This window comes from Xiphophorus maculatus, chromosome 2 (genome assembly GCF_002775205.1).
Source record: "Xiphophorus maculatus strain JP 163 A chromosome 2, X_maculatus-5.0-male, whole genome shotgun sequence".
Classification (NCBI taxonomy): domain Eukaryota; kingdom Metazoa; phylum Chordata; class Actinopteri; order Cyprinodontiformes; family Poeciliidae; genus Xiphophorus; species Xiphophorus maculatus.
Window position 1 is genome coordinate 21,641,970 of NC_036444.1, and position 23,127 is coordinate 21,665,096.

General features: G+C 40.0%; 1 protein-coding gene across 3 annotated transcripts in view; it reads right to left on the bottom strand.

Annotated features, from left to right (window-relative positions):
* Window positions 1-23,127, bottom strand: part of prickle1 (prickle planar cell polarity protein 1) — a 31,202-nt gene that overhangs the window by 2,593 nt on the left and 5,482 nt on the right. For 2 of the 3 annotated variants that reach the window (XM_023348653.1, XM_005796331.3), the window contains 5 exons: window positions 6,056-6,257; window positions 2,148-2,261; window positions 1,244-1,381; window positions 355-558; window positions 62-248 (listed from right to left, as the gene is read on the bottom strand). In XM_023348653.1, the coding sequence (XP_023204421.1) occupies window positions 62-248; window positions 355-558; window positions 1,244-1,381; window positions 2,148-2,261; window positions 6,056-6,244 (832 nt within the window). In that variant the 5' untranslated portion in view covers window positions 6,245-6,257. Of the gene's footprint in view, window positions 1-61; window positions 249-354; window positions 559-1,243; window positions 1,382-2,147; window positions 2,262-6,055; window positions 6,258-11,098; window positions 11,467-23,127 lie in introns of those variants that run through there. The other variant, XM_023348659.1, reaches the window with a different exon arrangement.

The window sequence follows — 23,127 nt, forward strand, 5'->3', positions numbered from 1 at the left end:
AGCAAGGTAGAGTGTGTTGATTTTTGTAAATCTGTGAATTTATGTTAAATAGATGTCCTACCAATGTGTTCTCCACAGGCTTCACAATATTCTGCATACAGCGATTCAAAGCAGCCACAACAGTAGGGTCTACCGTCTTTCATAATGTAACGCTGCCCTCCAAGAATGATCTCACATTCAAAACAGGAGAAGTGCTTCATATGCCAGTGACGGCCCTCTGCCTCTGTGCATTCATCAGCAAAGATGATCTATGGTGAGGAAAAAAAAACCAAATGCATTGAAAGAGAGAAATAGATGCCAACAGAATAAAGACTTGTAGTTGTGTTTTACAAAGTATCACTATTGTGTTTGTACCTCGTCACAAGCTGAGCAGCGTGGCTTGAGCAACTCAGCATGGTGCCTTCCACAGTGGATCTTTCCGTCATGGTAAAAGTAGATCAAATCCACCAGCAGTTCATTGCATGTTGAGCAGGCAAAGCATGCTGGGTGCCAGCACAGCCCAGAACTCGCTCTTGAGGCAAACACTCCCATTTCCCCACCGTTCATATCCTCACCACACTGGAGTCAAAGGCATAAAAGTCTGATTTTAACATATGGAATTACATATCAGTTGTACTTCAACTTTCTTATTCAGAGCAAAGCCAAGGCTATCTTTGTCTAAATTAATGCAGTGTAAAGAGTTAATTAAATCCCATTTGTATGTTCATTGAAATATTTATATATTTTTATTATTATTATTATTATTATTATTATTATTATTATTATTATTATTATTATTATTATTACATTAGAATTGTTTAAGATGGTAGAAATTTGGTTTGGAATTGGCTCCAGCCCAAACGTCTATGTATTCCAAATTAGGTCATTCAGAGGGTGATATTACTGCTTGTAAGGTGCCGAGTGCTGATGGCAACTCATCATAACCCCACATAACACAAAAGATAGTTAAATGCAGTGCCATTACTGGAAGTGTGTTGGAAACTGCAAAGAAATTGAGCCTAGAGGGGATGTGTCTCTTACAGGACAACTCTGAACATGCAGAACATATTTGTGTGTTAAAATCGTCCACTGATAATCTGAATTTGCACCCAGTTAAGAATCTATGTCAAGTCTGGAGAATTGCTGTTTATATTTTGTTACAAGAAACTGTATATGAGGTTAGTCATTTTTGATGAATATGGGCTTGATTCTTGATCACAAAGCAACTTCTTTATCAATAAAACATGTAGAGAATATGACTCACATGCTCACAAATGGCATTTTGAACACTGCAAGGCATCAGTTTCACAGCTCCCCTTCCCAGTGCTTCCTTTTTCCTCTGGAGACTGAACATCTGCAGCTCCTTCTTCTCTTCCTCGCTGAGTGACTGGCAGTAATGAACCTGGAAAAGAAGGTGATAAGCTATGTTTAATAAAACCATTTGATGCATCAGACTTAAGCCAGAATTTGCCATGTTCTCTCATTCTGGAAGCAAAGGGGCATAAAAGTTTTGCACTGATTTGATCTTTTATTTGGCGCCTGTTGAAATATTGTGTTGCAGGAATGTGGGTGCCTAATAAAATTTATGAACTTAGGTAAGTTTGGAAAAAGGGAAGAGAGAATACCAGAGTGTAGTGAACAAAAGCAACTGTTGACCCCAGCTTGCCCTTCCTACACCCCACAACAGATCTCCACCCACCGCCCCTGTTTGTGAAGCAAATTTTTTACAATGGGTCTTTTAGATGTTCCCCAAAGGCCTAACAAGAGGGAAAGCAGACGTTTACACAAACAAGGTCTGTGTTTAGAGTGGATTCAAGAGGGTAGAAGACAAAGGGAGAGAGACAGCCAAGTTGAGCCGTGGTGCCACTGCGGTGGTGGCATCATATAAAGTCTCTTTCAACCAGCAGCCCTCTCGCCTGCTGAGCACTCCTCGTGAAAACCACTGCTATGACAGGAATCCTGCTGGTGTGGGCTTCCAGCAAATATCATAAAGGCATCAAGTCAAACGTCACCTACACTACCTGCCTTCAAGATTGCGGTACAAAAATCCCCAGGTGGGGTGTCAGCATCTTGTGAGATGGAATAGTGTTCGACATTATCGAAATTGCTAAAAGTAAAACGTCCAGTTGGAATGAGCTGTTCTTTACTCTGCAAACAATATTTCTCACCTCATTATCATGTGGTGGCAGTTGGTAGAGGAGCTGCTTGATTCTGAACTTCTCTCCCGGACTGTTCACGTAGGGAACCTTGTCCTCGGGTAAACAGGAGAAATACAACTGCACCTGAAAACAAATCATTGCATAGAACACATCAGTGGTTCTGAAATGTTCCTGCTTCCAACCTACAAAGTAAGAGAAAAGAGACTCATGACCCAAGTATTGGTTGAGAATGCAAGCGTAGCAAGTAAGACAAATAGCTTCACTAGCTTATACAGTGTTTTTTTTCTATTTGTTAATACTGATTGATTTATCTGTTTTTAACTGTAGCAATTTTTGTTATTTAGTTTTATCTCTTCAGAATCGCAAGATTCTATACTTGATTCTCAATCCTCAGTACAGTCTGACCCCGACCTTGGGAACCATAGAACAAAGCAATATAACTCTGACACAAACCAGATGCATACACTACATATCAATCCAATACGATGTTCCCGTTTTTTCCTCTAGTTTTTGGTTTTAGAATTTCAGTTTATTAAAAAAATCAACTAATGCCACAGTATTTTTTATTTTGCAATCAAATTTTATAAATGTAGTATTTAATACATGTATTAAAATAAGTAGATAAAAATGAAAAAAGGATAAATAAATTTATTTAAACAAACAAACATAACATAGGTCTGAGCAAGAAAAGGATGAGAAAAGACATACGATGCATCTGAAAAGTATTCACAATGCTTCACTTTTCTCTGAATTTTGTTATGTTACATCCTTAATTGTATCATCCTTGAGATGTTTCTACAGATTAAATTGAGTCCACCAGTGGTAAATTCAATCTATGTACACCTGTCTATATGTAGCCCCATAACTGACAGTGCATGTCAGAGTGCAAAAACCAAGCATGAAATGAAAGGAATTTGTCTCTAAACCTCTGAGACAGGATTGGCTTGAGGCACAAATCTGGGAAGAATACAAAAACATTTCTGCTGCTTTGAAGGTCCCAATGAGCTCAGTGGCCTCTATCATTGGTAAATGGAAGAAGTATGGAACCAGCAGGGAGAATTAAGGGCCTTAGTCAGAAAGGTGAACTATTGCCACCCTGTCAGAACTCCAGCAATACACCAGTTAGGTGGATGTATGGTAGAAATGAAAGCCACTACTTAATCAAATTAGCCCATCTGCCAAACGGCACTTGAAGGACTCTCAGACCACAAGAAACAACATTTTCATGGTCTGAGATTGACTTTTTGAACTCTGAAGAAATCTGAAAATGGCGACCTCTCATCTGACCTAACGGAGCTGGAGAAGAACTGCGAAGAAGAACTGGTGAAATTGCCTAAATATAGGTATGCGGAGCTGGTGGCATCATTTTCATAAAGTCTTGAGGTTGTTAATTGCTCCCATTGGTTGCTCAGCAAAGTATTAAGCAACGGCTGTGAATACTTATGTAAATGTGATTTCTTTTTCCCTTTTTAATAGATTTGAAAAAATCTCAAATGTTTTTCCACATTGTCATAATGAGGTACTTGAGTATAGAATTTTGAGGAAAGAGATTAATTTAATACAGTTTGGAATAAGGCCATAACAGAAGATGTGGAAAAGTTAAAGTGCTGTGAATACTTTCTGGATGTACTCTATATGGGACAGTGTTATCTAAAATGTCTGGAATAAGAACTCTTGGGAAATTCTACTACAATACGACACCTCATATAGTCATTGGTACTCATGATTATACAATTGTAGGTATCACAGTCCTCATAAACTACACCAACCACAGCAGGTCAGCAGGTCAGATCGGTTTAACAGTTGTGTTTGCCAGTACTAAGCTTGTCTCTATAGGTGCAGGACAAAAACAGCCTGTTATGCTGGGACGCTGACCTTTGGGGCTGGCCAATGAAATCTAAACTTTATGAGTGAGGGGCTATTACAATCAGCCAGATAAAGAGGTGGGTTGTGCCTGTTTTGTGTGTTGTGGGACTTCCTGCAGCTTCGGGGCGTCTGGAGGTATGAGGCAGTTTACATTCACATTCACTACCTATTCCTCCTCAAACACCATAAATTATGCACATCTTTATGCCACTATTACCCCTCATCCAGCACCCCTGGGGCTTGCGAACAGTCAGTTATCACCCAAGACCTATCTGTTTCTAGACTGTAGTGATGACCCCTAATGCAAAGCCCATTTAGACAATTGACTGCAGTAAAGGCATTACAGTTGACCTCTGCATTTTCCCAATAAAAATGCTTTTGAGCTCTCTTTAATTGCATTCTGATGTTTTGTTGCATATCACCTGCCTCTCACTGTTTCTACGTGTTGGTTTTGATAAGTCTGATGACAAAGGGATATTAGGAGCAAGAGGGAAACATGGAAAAAAATCACAATGTATGGGATGTAAGAGAAGTTTGGCCTTGCAGACACAACTAACAGGACTTGTTAAGAGAAAGCCTGTTGTCTTCTTTGGCAGTCAGAAACAGCAAGTTTCCCTAATAATCTCAAGCAGACATCTTCCACTTGCAAAAGTTTTTTAAACTGCTTGAACTTTTCCCCCACTTTGTCACATTACTATCACAAACAGGAATCTTTTTTATTGAGATGCTATGTGAACGAACCAGTTAGCCAAGTGGAAAGAAAATAATACACGTTTTTCAACTTATTGTAAATCAAACCTGAAAAGTACACCCTGCATTGCGGGGTATACTTGTATTAGGCCCCATAGAGTCAATCCTTTGTACAACCACCCTCGGCTTCTATCATGGTACCAAGTCACCAAGGGTGTATTTGCAAAATAACCCAAGATTAGTCAAATTAAACAGACATGTTCTATGAACAGCAATTTTCAAGTCTTGAAATAGGTTGCCTAACTGAACCAATTTAATGTATCAACTATCTAACTTGTAGTTCAGTCAGTATGTTTAGGCTCATTGCCCCACTGGAAAGAGAATCTCTGGCCTAGTCGGAAGTACGGTGCAGCCTCTAATAGGTTTTCTTTAAGGAGAACGCTCCATCCATCTCTCTTCTTTACTCAGCTACCACCACCGTGCTTTACCAAGGAGACAGTGTACTCAGACAGAAGTGGGATATTACTATTTTACCACAGTTTTTCGCAGGTAGATCAAAAGCTTCAGTTTTGATCTCAAGTGACCAGATCGCCTTCTCCAAAATGTTTGTGGTGTCCCCTCACATGGCTTGTGGCAAACTTCTTTCAACAATGTCTTACTTCTTGCTACTCTTCTATGAAGGCCAATTTCCTGAGCAGTGGATCTTCACATCTATGCTACTTCTTTGATTGAGGCTAATCTTGGTTGGCCTGTTAATTTGTGTGGACAACCATGTATTGGTAGGTTCAACTTTGAACTCTTAATTTTTAGTTTATGGACTTTTTGTTTGTTTGTTTTGAGGAGTATTAGGATAAAGGGGACCAAATAGACATCCAAGTAAACATTTAAATGTTTTTAAAAACTTTTTGAAGTCATTGAAGTTTGAGGTGATAGCGAGACAAAATGCGAAACAGTTTAAGGGGTTGGGACATTTTTTTTCTTCAATTATCTGTATTCTGCCTCTCCGTGATGGCCTGTTAAACTGTGTCTAATAAAAAGAGCCAAATGAGTTTCATGAAATATGCTGTTCATCCCACAGGCGTCATTCTCCTGTGAGTTGATGTGTTGTTCACAAAGTGTGCTGAACACCACTTATCTGGGACAGTTAAATGGGCTAAAAGGGAGATAGAATCAGGTCGGAGCTCTTTTTATTCTCCATTAGGAGGACAGATGAACATTCACTGTGGTAATCTGGAGAAAGTCAGGGTTTGTGAAGTAAAGAAATTGACATCACTTCTTAAGAGAGTGGCCTTGCTTCTAAGTCAGATAGCTGCTGCTAAGCCAAGAAAACAAGCATCCCTAATTGCCCATTTTCTTCTTACCTGTTCCGGTCGAAGGCCAGGTGGCACCCAGGCATACTCCTCCAATGCACAGCCCGAATCATCGTCAGACGTAGAGCTGCGCTGAAAGCCAGAAGTTAGCTTACTGACTTTCTGGTCCATCATAAAATCCCTCTGCTGTTTTCCACGTTGGAGGTGGACAGCTGGTCCAGCTGCACTTGCCAGGCTCATCAGACTCTGTTCACTGAAGAGACATGGAAAGGGAAAGAAGATTTAGAGGTTAGATGCATGCTTTCCTCATGCATCTAATTAGGTTCCTTTGGGTTGTATGTTAACCAGCTGAATCACACTCATTGAGTCTATAATCAGGGTCACAGCTTTCCCTCAAAGCCCATTACAGTATCTTTTCTTGGCTCACTTCTGTCGACAAGTCTAACTTCATAAAGATGGTCATAAAGATGACTACACCCTGTCACAGCTATTGTGGTAGCTGCTTAACATGTGGAGTTCTCATGTGGCTCTTGAGGATGGAGAGACAATTAGGAAATTCCAAAATCTTGATGGGTCAATCACCAATCTTATCATAGTAACAGTAACAAACAGTATTCAATAGTATGCTAAAATAAAACATTCAAGTATTTGAAAAAAAAAAAAATCTATAAAGCAGCATTCAACAAGAGCGCTTCAATATTTTAGATTTTCACATCACTGTAATTATATCAAACCGATACTCTGACTAGAAATGCTTCACGTGTTCCATTGTATATTGTTCCTTTGTATATAAGTGTCTCACACAGTAAGGGTGGTGCACCGCCACTTAACTCTGTTCTCCATCTAAGTACTGTAATCACCAGCTTCTGGGTAAATAACCGTGCAATGCAAAAATGGCGACGGTTTAACGGTCTGTCGCACAACATCAAATCACCACGACCTGTTTAAGACTGAAGTTATAGACAGTAAAAGTCCACTGTGGTCTCATCTAAAAGTCGCTGTTAGCTTTAGCCTCCTGGTCTTGCTAATCCAGATTTATGCAAAATGAAGATACAGAAAGAGCTACATACTTTTGGTGAAACATTTATTTAAAAAAAAACTAATTGCACATCTTTGAAATTTTAATCACTGACGTAGTGTAGGTTCACATGAGGCTTTGTTGCTGAAATTCTACATCTTTCTTTTTTCCCAAAAGGGGCCACCTGGGATCTGAAGCTGGCCTGATCAGTTGAGTCTGAGGTCTGTATAAACACCACCCTTGCCTTAAAACAGGCCCACCATATGGGAAATGCCCACAACTCAGCTTCTGTCCCTTCATCTTCCTTTTCTCTTTGACCCGTTTGTTTTCCAACCTGCTTCAGTGAGTGTCTGATCATTCCTCTTATCTTTCAGTTGAACAAAGATGTGCCAGACAGGTGTAGCTGCTGGGATCGGGAAGGTTGGAGTGGATTTATGCTAACAGGACACACCACCAGGGAAAGAAATATAGCAAGAAGATCAAAGAAGTGACCAGTGGTGTATTTCGTATGTGGTTAGTTCAGTTAGTAACTTTTCTTTAGATCAACAGTAAAAAGAAATGTTGGGGAAAACTTACACAATAAACTCAATGAAGAAACTTAATCTTCAAAGTCCAGCACAGAATAACAATTTTAAACTAATATGTTAATTTCAGTACTGGCAGTTCTTTAAATGGCAGACATATCTCAGTGCAGATTAATCAAGAGGAAGCTTCAGGACTCAAGCTGTTTAATGTGTCTGCATCGGATTTTCAATTGCTTGTTTATAGCCACTCATTGAATGTGGCAACACACCAACCAATAGTACAAGGCTCATTACCAAAACTAATTTCTGTGATATTTACTTTTGAATTTGTGATTATTATTATTACTATTATTATTGTTATTATTAATGTTACAATAAGATGGCATGTTTGTACCCAGCAGTTTTCTAAATTCTGCTGTTCAGGGTCGTGTTCAACCTGAGTCTGTTCTAATTGCAATAGGACCAGTCAGAGCTGGGTAAGAAGCAGTGTATGTTGAATCCTTACTTGAAAATTCCTAGGCAAACACTGAGGTACATACAACAAATATCTGTGCACACTCAACCCTCACTCTTAAGGTCATCATGGAACCCTGAGCTGGGCCAATTTGTGTGTTTTTGGAGGCCACACGTGATTCATTGTTAGTCAAACTTTTTGGAACTGAGTAAGCATGGCTATAATGAGTGTGTGTCCAGTTGTGGTCATTTCTCACAGGCTGAGGGTTTCTAGCTGAGATCAAATGGGAGTTCAAACCAGGATCCAGCAAGCTGGTCTTTGCTTCACATCCCCCTTGAACGCGTACCTCCCTCACCCCCCCTGTGGCTGGCCAGGGCACAGAGGGCCACAGAGAGACAGCTGAGAAAACCAGACGCCGTCGAGCGCTACCTTTGAACAAAGCTAAAGGGCCTAAAATCTGTGCTTTCTTTCCAAGAGTGATATATCTATATGTCTGGCTGCTTCTTGCAGAGGGAATGCGCAAATGGATGCAGGTGTGCAGATACATGGAAACAGGCCTCTCTGTAAGCCATGACAGTGTTGAGACAGTCCAGACAGTAACCGGCCATTCAGATCAACTTATCATCCTCAAGAACAAGTCAGCCACGGTGGCCTCTGTGTTATCTGATTCCCTTTCAAATCCGAGTGTGATGGATGGTGGTGGCTGCGGATTCGTTTGGAACTGCACTGTGCCTGAGGGTTTCAGGTCAGGCGGATTTTGTCATAACACGTCCCAATAAAACGCCTCTGATGTTCTCAACAATAGCACCTTTGTGACTGAATCTACTGGCTCAGTCAAGAGTTTGTTTGGTTTCAATTACGTCTTTTTTTTTTTTGAGATTGAAAGTGTGACAGAAAAATGAGAGATAACCTGTCTTCAGCTGAGGAAGCAGGTCAAGAAATGAGACACTCTCTTGTTCCAGTCAGATCTGTTGACTTGCAAATGACACCAAAATAACCTGCAAAAATGCGGCCTTGCTTGAGAGCAGCTTGGGTTTCACATGGAACATGTGTAACTATAGGGGAGGATCTCCCTAGGACCGAGCGTATTCACGGCTTTATAAACTCTGCTTTCAGACGTTGGCCGAGAATCAGCGAGGACGATTCACATAGTCGGACCTGAATCACAGGAATGTGAAGCTTGAACTTTAGCCAAGTTCTCAAGCAGATGTATGCACCTCAGAGCTTTTTTTTTCTTTTTAAATGGCCACATCTGCTCACATGTTGATTCTTCTTTAAGATGTCCTCCAGCTCATTTCCTTTGACTTTGCCCCGAACACTTCCTTTTCCATCATCAATAAGAGAAGCACTGAGCCAGCAAACTTTAAGAGGCTTTCGCCGATTCATCACTTGCAGAGGTCTTTCAGAATTCTGCTCCAAACAAGGGATCCATGGTTTGTGATTGTACTTTTTAAATTCCCTCTCTTTGGCCCCTGTCCTTCCGTCCCTGCCCTCCTCCCACACTTTCCAGACCCCTGCAGTCCCGAATGTTTAACAGTCCTCTCACTCTTTTGTAAAGGTGCTTGTTAACATGGCTTTGGGGAGCTTGGAGGCCTTGCATATCTGACTGATCTGCCCACGTAGGGCTGGAGGGCGGTGGGGGGTGCGATCAGAGTGACACTGAAACAGGGTGACGAACATGAATGAAAATGTTAATGCTGTTTCTTAACAAAAGGGGAGGAAGTTGAATTTAGGTTGGGTGAAAGATTCTTGCATTCAGCCAACGCAGATCTGGCAGTAAGCAACCAACAAGTTATGTAAAGTATGAAAAAAGGCTTGTATTCTACGATGAACCTTATATTACAAGACATTTTACATTAGTGGGGGCTTGGTAAGTGAATGAGTGCAAAAATGACTTACTGGGAAATGAAATGACCTCTTTGCATGTTTTGGACCCTGCAAAGGATTGGTGCTTCGCTGTGCTGCCTGATTCCACTGCATAAGTTAACTGGAGCGGTTAAGTTATTTATCGCTTTGTGGGATACAAACTCTCAAAGGACTACAGAGAGAAACAGAATAATAAAAACAGACAAAGTGGCATTTTTTGTAGGATTCAACAGGACTTGAGCTAGAGCCACCTAAAACCCAAGTCCTTGGAGCTTTTAGATTTACAACCCTTAAGAGAGTGAAGCAGCTTCTTGTCTGAATTACGTTCTATGTTCCTTTAGGAAGTGGGTGATGGACATGCACACAGCCAAACACAGTTCTCTCTGTCACTTTGCACTAACCTAGCATGTTTAACTTGGCCTCTGCTCCCTCAGTGATGCAGGTCTAACTCTAACTGGAGAGGAAAACAAGAATTTCTCCTCTGTGCGCCTGACTGCTTGAGCTTAAACTTAGAAAAATGAGTTTATTTTTCATGTCAGACAAGATAGAAAAATACGCAGCGCATTAATCGTTTCCTTGCACACACATTCTTTCAAAGGCAAGTCTGTCAACCTTTGGCACACAGTCTGCTCTAGTTGTTAAAAACATAAAGTATAATACGTTAAAGACAAGGACTGATTTGTTAAACAGCTACACCCTTGTGTGAACCAGTAGTCACTTCTGTGTACTTAAGCAAATCCCAGTTAAATCCCCAACTTGTTACTGAAGGATCTTTATATTCCTGACATGAGTAAACAAACTGATGCTTATAAAACCATGAAATAAGAACCTTCATTAGGCGTGTTCATTTGCAGCTTTGACATGCAATGTACATGTTAAAGTCTCACGGAGAGCTTGCAGACAGGAAATGTACCCTACTTTAGAGCCTGAGGGTACATTTTACCAGAACCAAATCAATGGGAATGATGTCTACGTGAGGATTTACGATTATTAGACCACTAACTATAACAAAAAAATCCATGACCAGAGACTCATATGTCACATCCCAGGGTTCAGTTTAAGATGACCTCTTCAAACAGTAGAACTTGTGAATGTAGACAACAAACTTTGAGCAAAGCAACAATTTTAACATTTGTACCTCATCAAATGTCTACAAGGTTTCGTTTTTTTTTCTTTCATTTTTTTCTTAAGAAACCAGCTAACATCTTCTGTCACTTTTCAATTGTTCTTACCTCAGGGTATGCCGACTCTCATTGGGCACTCAGGAAACAGATCTTATCACCCGTATCCAGTCCTAGATTCTCTTCCAGCCTCTAGGGTCCATAGCTATGCAAGATCCTGTGAGTTCTGAGTCCAGGACAAATTTGCCAGAGCTGTCAGCATAACAGCAGCCCATGTCTCAGCTCAGACTGTAAGAAGTGAGGGAGATGTCTGAGTAAATGGGGGAGAGGTGGTGTTGGGGTGTGCATGTGTGTGTACATAATAAACCCAACCAGATGGTCACCCCACTCTTCTTTCTCTCTCTCTCTCTCTGTGAGCCATCACTTTTCCTCCGCCTTTTCCACCTCCTTCCCAACCTTCTGTACCCCAGCCCGGCCCCTCATCCTCACAGCAGCCAGTCAAGGCAGAGTGTGGCAGAACAAGTTCTCTCTCTCCCTCTCTCTCCTTTAGCAAACCCTCCCCTCGCATCTCAAACTTACGCTCGCAAATTAGAAACATCGGCAGAGCTCACAGGAACAGATCTTGAAAGTAGCACATCGGTGATGGCTGAGCTCATTTTACCACTATAACCACTTCGAAGCCACAACTGCTTTCGCATGACATTCTTCATTCCTCGCTCACTGTTGCAATTGAATGTTGGAGTTAGGTTTTGGTTAATCTGGCGGTTTGTCTTTCCTGCCTCTTGTGCTGCAATGTCACCAAGTAAGAGGGTGGTGTTTGCTGACTCACAGTCTGATGAGTGATGGCCAGATGAAAATTATTAAATGTTTTCATTTAGCCTGCTACCGAAGCTTCCACTTTCAACTGTATCTTAGACCAACTCCAGCTGTTAACACTAGACATGGTCCATGAAATGTATACTTCCACCCGTCAAGTAAAACTCCCCCGCAAGGGATAAAGGCTGACCTCTGCCTCACTTTCCCCTCTGGAGGAAAATCAGAAACTCCATAAACCACCCTCTGTAGGGCCCTACAGATGGCCCACTCTCCGTCCCTCTGTAGGGAACAGGTTTGTTAAGTCTACAAGCTACTGCAAATAGCCTTTCTTCTGATTTCCTTTGGCTCACTTGATAAATGTCCAAATAACTCATCACTTTTGAACTCACATTTAGACTGGAAACTTTGTTATGACTTCTATTGTCTCTGGGGGCGCTTTTGTTAAGGATTGATATCTGGATCTAGTATTCCAAATGTAACCCCATTTCTCTCTCCATCTTCTGTAACTTCTGAGAGTGAAGTGTCCTTGTATGCCTTGTCCTCACCTTTATTTTTACTTATCTAAGTGTTTTGGAGGTGGGAATTGAAATAACAAGAACGAGCAACAAGCCTGAGCACAGCTAAAAGGCAAATGTTTTAACGCCCACACTGAACCAAATGTATTCGTTCATGAGGACTAGATGATGTAACTTTGACAATGCATTTGATTAGAATAAAATATCTATTGAAGGTTCTTTGAAATGTCCACACTTTTCTGTATTTGCTGAACCAAATAAGGCGGAAAAATGTGAGCTACAAAGAATGAATCAGCAATTTCTGTGTTTTACTGTCTGCTTCTGATGGAGCACCACAATTCTTACTTTTCCCAATCTTCCTTGCAACAAAACCTCTATCTCAAATTGAAGAATTCAGCTGAGCAAACTGCATGATGACAGGTGTAGAATAATAAAAATGCACTCTTGCGCTGTATGAGCATGTGGATAAAACCATTGCAGCAGCCAACGCCGGAGAAGAAAGCCACCCTTTTGAAACAAACTTGAGCCTTTTGTGTTGGTCAGAAAGACCCAGAACCCTGCTCTATTAGCAAGTCTTTGAGAGAAGAGCTGACACAATGCATGCCCCCAAAGGCAACGTTTACAAAATGCAATGCTAAATTGACCAGCGTATTTACCCAAGAGTTGCAGAGCAACAACAACAGCAGTTATTTCTTATAGTAAAATGCTGCCAACATGTATTAAACTTCAAAGCCAGTGGTTTTAGATCAGCAGTTTTTAGCAAAGTAGCTTTTAAAGTGCCTACCACAAGCCTAGTGTTAAATGTTGGGATGTTAACAGTGAACTAAAATCTGGGCATTTATTTAAAGACCCTTACAAGAATTTGTAAAAGAATACCAAAGCTTCATTTCCCTCTGCGATCATACCACTCGAAACTATGAGGTACATGGCTGGTTCAAGGTTCACCTTGGATAGTTGAACAACAGAAAACTGGACACGTCTTGCATCCCTGAACTTTGACCTTAGAGAGCAGCAGATGACCCATAAATCTGTGGCCTCTGGGCTTTATGGCCCATTCCCCAGCCATAGCTACAACGACCTGAACCTCATCTCACACCTGGTCTGCACCTTCTCACCGCTGTAAAAGTAGAGCATAATGTGCCCTTTGCTAAAAGCGAGGAGCTCCGACACCAGCATGCCCCAACAACGAAATGGTGAGGATGATGATACTCAAACCCAACACAAAGTGATGAAGCTGCATTCTTCTCCAGTTTCAACATGTCTTAGAAGACAGTGACCTATAAAAAAAAACCAAACAAGAACTGGTCAAAGCCAAAGCTCAATGTATAGCTATGTATATTCCAATGTTGCATTGACAGAGGAACCATTACAATCAATTTAGGTTTGTAAACTTTTTGTTCTAAAGATGTGTCATAAATTTGGATTCTGAAGAGGGCAAAGAGAAGGTCAGCTCCCAACTTACAGTCATTGATGAGTGCCTCCCAAAAAAGTTCTCACTGGTGTGTGAGCTGCCTATAAAACATAGCCATTCTAAAGGTTTGAATGACTTGCCAACGGGTATGATTAGGACCAACAAAAGCTTCAGCTATAAAGCCCAATAAAAGCCTATCACCCTACTGTAACAACAATTCCTTTTCACGCCTTGAAAAAGGGAGGAAAAGGTCAACTGGTGGAGCAGTCGGTGCATTGATGTTGACTTAGCTAGATTGGCGCTGACAAACTCAGGTCAGACTGTGGTCTTGTTAGCCCTGTAACCCTCATATAACCCCTTTTAACTGTTGTCCTCTGACACTGAAGGCAGCTGAGGGGGGAAAGCCTAGATCTGATCTTAGAGTTTCTCAGAAGAGGCATAAGAGCATTAAGAGTCACAGACAAATACTGACTCACTTGGTGCCGATCCAAAAGTTAATGCACTTCTCCTGAGTACTGAATTGAAAAATGTCCAAATTAAATACAGAACTCAGGATTTATTGAATCACTAATAGGTAGCAACATGTGTCATCCCTCCACCCCACCAATGTATTTCTTGAACATACACATGGGGATTATGCTGACAGGTCAGAAATGTGGTGGTTTCAACCAAACATTGGGTTGAAAATTGTGATTCCAGTTTGGATTAGAGAGAAAAATGTGAAGGAGCCTCTTTATTTTCACAAGATAGCTATTTTGAACTATTCAATGAAAACATTAATGTCAGTGGATTATGTTAATGACTTTACAACAGAGAACCAGCCTTTTCCACTTAAGCAAGGTTGTCAAACTCCAGTCCTCAAGGGCCGCTGTCCTGCAACGTTTAGATGTGCCTCTGTTGCACCACACCTGAATAGAATAATTAGGTCATTAAGGCTCTGGAGAACTGATCTACACAAAGAGGAGGTAATTAAGCCATTTCATTCCAGTGTTTTGTACCTGTGGCACATCTAAAAACTGCAGGACAGCGGCCCTTGAGGACTGGAGTTTGACACCTGTGACTTAAGGTAACATTTACTGTTTACCTCTCAGAGAGTTAGTGCAACCAGGTGGCAGCATTCACACCTGCTGATAGCTGCATGACCAGAAGAACCAGTCATAAAGTTAACAGAAATAAGCAATGTCGCATTTATTTATATTTTATCAGTGTAAATATGCTTCGTTCCTGAGTGGACACAATTTAAGTCAATAAGACAGCAGTAAAACCAAATAGAGCAGAAAAAATGGTGAAGGGTTTACCCCAGTGAATTTTATTCTAATTCTAATGTTCTTGACTCTTTCATTTCCAAGTGACAATAAATCTATTGAGAGACGTTCCAGATTTCTATAAAGTTGAAAATACTGGAAGATTATGTGGTTAACAACATGGTAAAAACCAGCCCCGTGTTCTACGCTTTGTGTCATACAGAGAGGGTCTGGACCCTTGGCTACTGAGAAATGAATCCTGGAGTTTCCTGTGGCAGCCATTTGGGGTTGCCTTAATGCTTGCTCATCCAACAGGCCACCTATTTACTCAAAACTCCACCTACAATCATCAGTCTCTACCTGTGCTCCCAAATAGCACCCCTCCCCTGTGCCTCACCAGCACAGCTCCACCAGACTAGTGGCAACACCAATTAGCCAACATCTGGTGGAACTGTGCATCTGTTGAGCTTATTATGCAAAACCCACAATGTTCCTAAGAACGGTTGCAAGCATCATCATGTAATATTATTGTGATTATGTACTTTAGGAGAAATGTCGGAAAAGGTACAAAGTTATTAAAGAGACAGAAGCCAATTTCCAGGTGTCCAGATACGACTATGACGTCGAGTCAGATTTCTTTTAGCTATTACATGCAGCACTTTCATAACAACTGAAGGTAACACATATTTGTTTGTGCTATAAAATGACACAATGTGCCTGGAAAGTACATAATAAGATTACATTGGGTTTTTAACTGCTACATAGCACAAGCTTAAACATTTACACTGTGATAGACAAACTGCTCATTAGCAGCACGTAGAGAAAACGTCTATTATTATATAGTAATTCTGAATATTTGTTATCAAAACATACATTACAACACAGCTCTTTTTAGGCAGTATGTTGTTGTCTATCAGTTATCTCAATTAAAAATAAAAAGGATTTCATTTTTCACCCATGGTGTTACATATTTAACTCTTTAATACATATTTATACAATTAAAATGTCTAAATACGTCCAGAATATAAACCTTATTCAGCATACATGGGTCAAATCCATGACTCAATCCATTCAATCCATATTTGATCCAACGGTGGGTTGGCAAAATAATCAAATTGTTTGTTTTTATAACCCAGCAGTTTTAACGGTGTGAAAAAAGGCTCTTGATCGCGTTATTTGTACCCTATTGTCCAACGGTTTGCCTAACATTTCATTGATTGCGATGGGTCATATTTCACTCTTGATTTGACACCTATTCACCTAGTTGTAAAAGCTGGAGCTCATTGGGAACAATGAGAAGTGGAGCAACACTGCTCCTGGGGATGTTAAAGGGAGGAAGCCCTTTTATTTGAGGATGCTACAACTCAACAAAAGCCTGTGGCTGTCTACCCACAAAGCAGTCGCTGGATGAATGGGCTGGTCTTAACATTACACAGTTGCATTGACAAAAGCATGGGATTGGCAAAATGTGTGGTCTCCAGGGACAAACTGGGATGTATATAGACATAAATGTACAAAAGGGGACATTAGGAGCGCAAACAATATGCTCAACCAGCTCTCTTTCTTTTTGTTAAATCTCCAATTACCTCGAGTGTCGCAGTGCAACCAAGTTTCATCGTTCCAGAAAAAGCTCTCATGTCTGTATTTAGGTTCAATATCTTCTTGCTTAAGTGCAAGCTTCAGTGATTTACACACATCTGGATTTTTTTCCCCCTGAACCCTGCTATGATAGACTGTTCAAATGATTGAACAGTCTATACTTAAACGCATTCATTTCCTGTGAGCATCCAGCCCTGAGCTTGCGTAAATTGCAAACCACCTATGGCTGCATATCAGAACAGGGAATACTTGGGTGTGAATTGCACAGGAGAATCATTTGTTAAGAGGAGGAATCTAGTTTTAAGAAAAGCAGAAAAAGAAAAAAGGTTGAGAATTTTCACATGTGGAAGCACTTTCCTGAACCGGATGACTTCAAAAAGCAATCCAAGGAATCCGACAATACTCAGACATTTAAGAGCTGCTCAGTCAGGATCCCACTAATCATTAACATTCCTGAAGGAACGCTCTGTTACAGTCGTTTTAAAGAGTTCTAATTAAACACATGCTCCAGTGCCAGAACATAGAAGAACTCTGACAACTGCGAGCAGGGATGCTTCTTTCCTGCTCTGCTTAATTGGACACAATTTAAGTCATTAAGCTGGCAGTAAAACAGCATAAAGAGCAGAGGAGAGACCCTGTGATTCCCCCTGTAAGCTTTCCGTTGATCCGATGCTCTTGACCTTTTCACCTCCACATGTGACTCACAATAAAAATCCAGAAATCCAAATGGATGTTTGATTCAGAACAGACTTTTTTTTTTTCAAAGATGAAAATATTGTTGGATTATGTCATACACCTTTGGCACTAATCTATGGTCTTGTTGGCCTAAGTTGCATGAGTTGATATAATATTTCTTTCACAACCTTTAAGCCGTTTTTTTTCAATTATTATTATTTTTTTTTTTAGATGTGCATTCTCTGCTTTTTATTGCAAAGTGCATCGTAGGAGTTTTTTTAATTTAACATGCAAGCAATGGGTTCTTGTGAAACCATATTGCATCAGTTTTTTTTACAACTACATGTGAACTAATTATTAAAAACCGCACCTGGGTTTTTGAAGAACAGATTTCAGTTGCACAATATTACAAAATACAGAGTTTTTACAAACGCAACAAAGAAAAAAATGCTAATTTTGCTGAACAATGACATCACATAAAGTACAAAGTGAGCTAATTGACAAACTTTATGGTGTACGAGACACTTTTGAGCAAACTTTGAATCATCATGTCTTTCTTTTATACGTCACATGAGTTCTTAGATAATTGAAGACTGGTCATTCCAGCCTACATCGTTTCTCTCCAGAAACACTTTCCAAGTGTTCAAACCAAAACAAAAAAATGCAAATGAACTCAAAGAAAAGAATCAACTACCAGATAGCTGATAGGACATCACCAGAAAAATGCGCAATATGAGATCTTGTTTTTCAAACGGAAGATCTTATATTGAAGAAAGTGAAATCTCAAACAAAATTTCAAAATTGAACTTAATGTAATTAAATCCTGAATCTTACTATATGACTATATTGTATTGGAATAATTTGGATTGATTTAAATAGACTTCGGACTAGTCTGCAGTCTTCAATATGAATTGGGCGTGTCTTTTAAAATGTCTTGGCATTGCATTTGTTGTGAACCGGTGCTATACAAATAGCCTAATTGAATTTGAGTAAATTCAATAATGCGGAAATGTGCTTCTCTCGTAGCAAATTATTTGTACTTAAAAAGAGAAAATAGAGTAACTCACTTGTGAAAAACAAAGTATTTTCAATGTATGCATGTAAGACTGTGTCCTGGGGTCCAACCTAAGTACCCAGGGTAGTCTCTGTCAGTTTATCAGATATACAAACCAGACATTACTCATTGGCTTCTCTCTGCAAATGGGTTTGCATCCATCTGTTGGCATCATACATGTGTGGAATGGAAAAAGGAGTACAACTAGCCATCTTATCACTTGGATAGCAGTCTCCCAGAGCAGGGTTTATTCTTAGAAGCCATCCATGTAATGTGTCTGTTTCAGTCAGTATCAGTGCGTTATTTTAGGACTGCTAACCCTGAGGGAGCTAATAGTAACAAACTTCATTTAGCCTCGGAACCTACGATGAGGGATTACTTTTAGTTTAAAAATTCACCTACTCCAATGTGAAACAGACGCAAAGATTGTATTTTTTAATTTTTGAAAAATCAAAGGAAGTAAAGTTCAACATGCAACCCTGAGTTGTGAACACTGCCTGTTTTCCTGCAGGCTGGACACACAGATCCAGATGCACACATCTGTTGTGCCTCTGCTCTTGTTTTCTTTGGGAGCCCAGCCCCTGTAACAGGAAGACAGAGCAAGCACAGCAAACAAGAGCTGGATCACTGAACTGGCCTCTCCCCAGGAGCTCCAGTCAGGTTGTTGTAGCCAAATGATTCCTTTCTGTGTCACTCACAGAGCCCACAGAGCCCAGACTGTGGATCAACCTGCCGCTCTGCAAGACACATCCTCAGGTGGCGTTTGTCAATATTAACCCATCTGTATGCTATCCGACAACATCTCCCTACACTAGGGGTGCCAAAGTCCAGTCCTTGAGAGCTACCACTCTGCAACTTTTAGGTGGATCCCTGCTCTGACACACCTGAATGTCTCCACCTGCAGTCGTTCAGCTCTACAGAAAAAAATAAAAACATCCAATGAACAAGCAGTTCATTGGATTCAGGTGTATTACAGAAATAATGCTTCTTACATTTGAAGGATGGTAGATCTCGAGGATTGGCAGTGGGCACCCCTGACCTACATTAATAATAGTTCATTTTCTCTGTAAACATCTCACAGAGCACTGTTCAAATTCATCTGAAAATGGAAAGAAAATAGCACAACTGTAAACTTATGGGAAAGGGGGTCATTAACCAGAGAAGCAGCCAGGAGGTCCATTGTGGTTCTTGAGGAGCTGCAGAAATCCAAACCTCCGTTTGGGACATTCTGTTGACATGAAAACTATTTGTTGAACACGGCACAAATTTGCCCTCAGTGGAATAGTGGCAAGAAGAACGCCGTTGTTAAAGGAAATCCATGAGGAGTCTTTCATTAGGCCATGTAAGGGACCTTTGGTTTATGTGTAAAATGTTTTTTGACAGAAAAAATTAACAAACACTGCACAACACCCTGAACACACCATCCCCACAGTGAAACCTGTCAGTGGCAACGTCATGATGCAGTGATCCTTTCATTCAGCAATGACAAAGCGGCTAGTCATGGTTCATGCAAAGATTAATGGAGCTAAAAACACTTCAAACCTAAAATAAAAACAACAGGTAAAGGCTGTAAAAGAGTTGAGATGGGGGTGAATATTCACCTTCTAGCAGTGCAACCACCAAAAACAACCAGAGCAGTAATGGAATGGTCCAAAGTATATTCTTGTATTCGGACGGTCCAGTTAAAGTCTAGACCTAAATGAGATTAGAAGTCTGTGTTAAGTCTCAGGGGTCGGTGATATGAACTTGATGTTTTATGATGATATTTTGAGGTACTATTGTGGTAACAATAAAGGCAAAGATAATGATATTCTTTCTTCTTTAGGTAATTGTAAGGCTGTGACTGCATCACAGAGGAATCACTGCCCCACAAACACAAGTTCTGGCCTTGAAAGACACACAGACTTGTAATGCGCTTCTTTAGGACACCAGTCACATAAAGAAGTGTGATTTGTATCACTAAACAGAACACAATAACTGCAATTAATCATATTTTCAAGTTCATTGACATTTATTGTTACTCTCATTGAACAGTGGAGACTAATAAGACCAACAATCAGTACAGATTGTTTTGTGTGAGTTTAAACATCAATGACAGCAATAAACCAAAAATCTTATCATAATAAGAAATGTATCGCAATAAATGATAAACGATGCGATAAATGCCCACCCCTGTTAAGACATGAAAACTGATGTTCACAGACTAAAATCCATCCAATTGAGCTACACTTGAGTTGCTTTGCAAAGAAGACTGAGAACAGATTCCTGTCTCTGTGTGATGATATCAATCCATCGAGTAAAATCTCTTTGTAAAATGTCCTTTATAAACTAAAATATTTAGATATTAAATACAACCACATTTTTGTAATGCCTCAAAATTCTCTCAAGATATTTGAGACAGAGCAGCTCTTTGCTTTGTGACTGCTTCGCTTTACAACACATTGAAACCAAGTACCATAGCTCCTAAAGCAAAAAATGTTTTCATTTTCTTGGTTGATACAGGTACAGCTGGTCTACATCATGGAGCCAAAGCGTTTCTCACAATGTTAGGCCACTTCAACGCTCTGCATGTTTTCAACCAGCGATATATCTGGACTGCAGACAGACCAGTTGGGCACCAATCCTCTTTTCTTTTCTTTTTTTTTTTTTTTACTACAAAGCCATCCTGTTGTAATATGTTTGGAATTTCCTTGCTGATAGAAGCAAGTCATTCTCTAAAGAAGCCATCATCTGGATGACAGATTATTTTGCACTAGGCGGCTGTGGGAGGAGTAACTGAGCAGTGGGGGAATAAATGGAGTGAGAAATCAAACTTGCCTTATAAAAAATCAATAACGTCCACACATTGCTTCATTGTCGAGCTATTTTATTGGACTTGAACCCCCTGCAGGGTTTTTATTAAAACTAGTGTGAGGTGTTAATGTTTGCATTATTTTCTTAATCTCGCTGTGGCTTCCTTGTTTTAGCATCTGTTGATCATGCACACCTGTGGGCCAGTTCTTGGTCAAGTTATTAGAACAAAAATTATTTTAGCCCCTTTTTATTGTATTTCAGCAGCAGTGATTGCATGCAAAAATAATTAGGAGGTAAATAACTCTTATTGCATGTAAGAACGCTTGCGAGCTGTGTGTTTAATAAAATAAAACTCAAAGTTCTGGATGGTAGTAGAAGTCATAACTTGTATTTTAACAGATAATCAAGAAATCCCTATTCATGGGTTTGAATTTTACTAAACTCAGAAAAGAGTTTTAATGGAAACACTGTTGGTTGGTTTACTTAAAGACTGAAAATGGCAGGAGTTTTGTGTTTTCATAAATGTAATGAACAGGGAACATATTCGGATTTTTCAATGCTTGACCAATAAGACATCACTGGCAATCTTTTGCCATTTGGCTTCTCTATCTTTACATAGATTGGTGTGAAACCAAGTACTCTTATTCGTATTTATGAAGCCTAATCAAGGACATTGCAAAAAAAATGAAAGAAGAAAGGGAATATACTGGCTGACATCCAGCCGCTCTCACTCAACTCCGCGTTTGCAACCCATCTTTAAAATCTCAGGAAACATTTTTGTTGCCAGTCCAAAAGTCCCCACATGACTTATTTCCAAACACTGTTGACCTTTTTATACATCATCTGTGCTCCTTAGCTCCATCCCTGTAATAATGCAAACACAGGAGAGCCCTGAGTCACAGGAGGAAGGAGTGGGAGGAGTGTTTGTTTAGCATATTTCACTAAAGGTCCTGAAACATTCAACTGGATCCACTGCTGTTGTGCGATGAAGGAAATGAGAATTGCTTTTTAATGGTTATATTGATGTAAATACGTGCTTATTTGCTTATTTAGCCGCCCACCCCTTAGTTTCTGACTGTTTTTGCTTATTTGTCACACTCAAACATTTTGGTTGAATGAATACATTCTGCTGTCAAACCGAGATAACTGGAGGACTCACAAAGAGCGATTTTAAGAGGATGATGTCATTTATTGAGAGGAAATGAAGCAAGCAAGTGTCTCACATCATAGTGGAGGAATTTTGGCACGTTCCTCTTCGCAGAATTGTTTAATTTAGCCCCTCTGGGGGGGGTTTAAGCACTAACCAATAAGACATACTGTAGTCTCGTTAATGTCCTGCCAGAGCATCTAACTCAGATTTAGGTCCAGACTCTAATGGTGCCATTCCAAAACTTTTATATATATATATTTTTTTACTTGTTTAGGTGTGGACTTGCTGATGTGCTTTGGTTCATTGTTCTGCTGCAGAAGCCAAGTGCACTTGACCTTAAGGTCAGAAAATGACAGGATTTACTACAAGAGAGCAGATATCATAGTTCCATCAATTACAGCAAGTACTCCACAAACCGTCACACCACCGTGTCTTAGGGCAGATAAGTTATTTTCCAGAAATGCTGTGTTTTTGATTTGATCACATGTAACAGGATGCACACCTTTGAAGAAGCTCCACTTTTGCCTTGTTAGTATACCGGTTTTATTTACATTTTTTGAATCACTAAAATGTTTATTGGCACATCTGTGAAGGGCTTTTGTGTTCGTTTTGGTCGGCAGTAGTTTTCTGTTAGAAAAACCTTCCATGATGCCATTTCTCACCAGTTTCTCTCTTATTGTTAAATCATCGGCAAAGCTTATGATATTGCTATGGGTTCTTTTGTCACTTAAAAATAATAATGTTCTCGAGTTTCTGTAGATCAGGACATGAGATCTTTTATCATACTTTATATTGTCTGACAGATTCTATTTAAGTTAATCCTTGATTCCACAGGTCCAACTTTAAACTCACCTGGATGTGTCTGGTAAAATGTAAAGCGTGT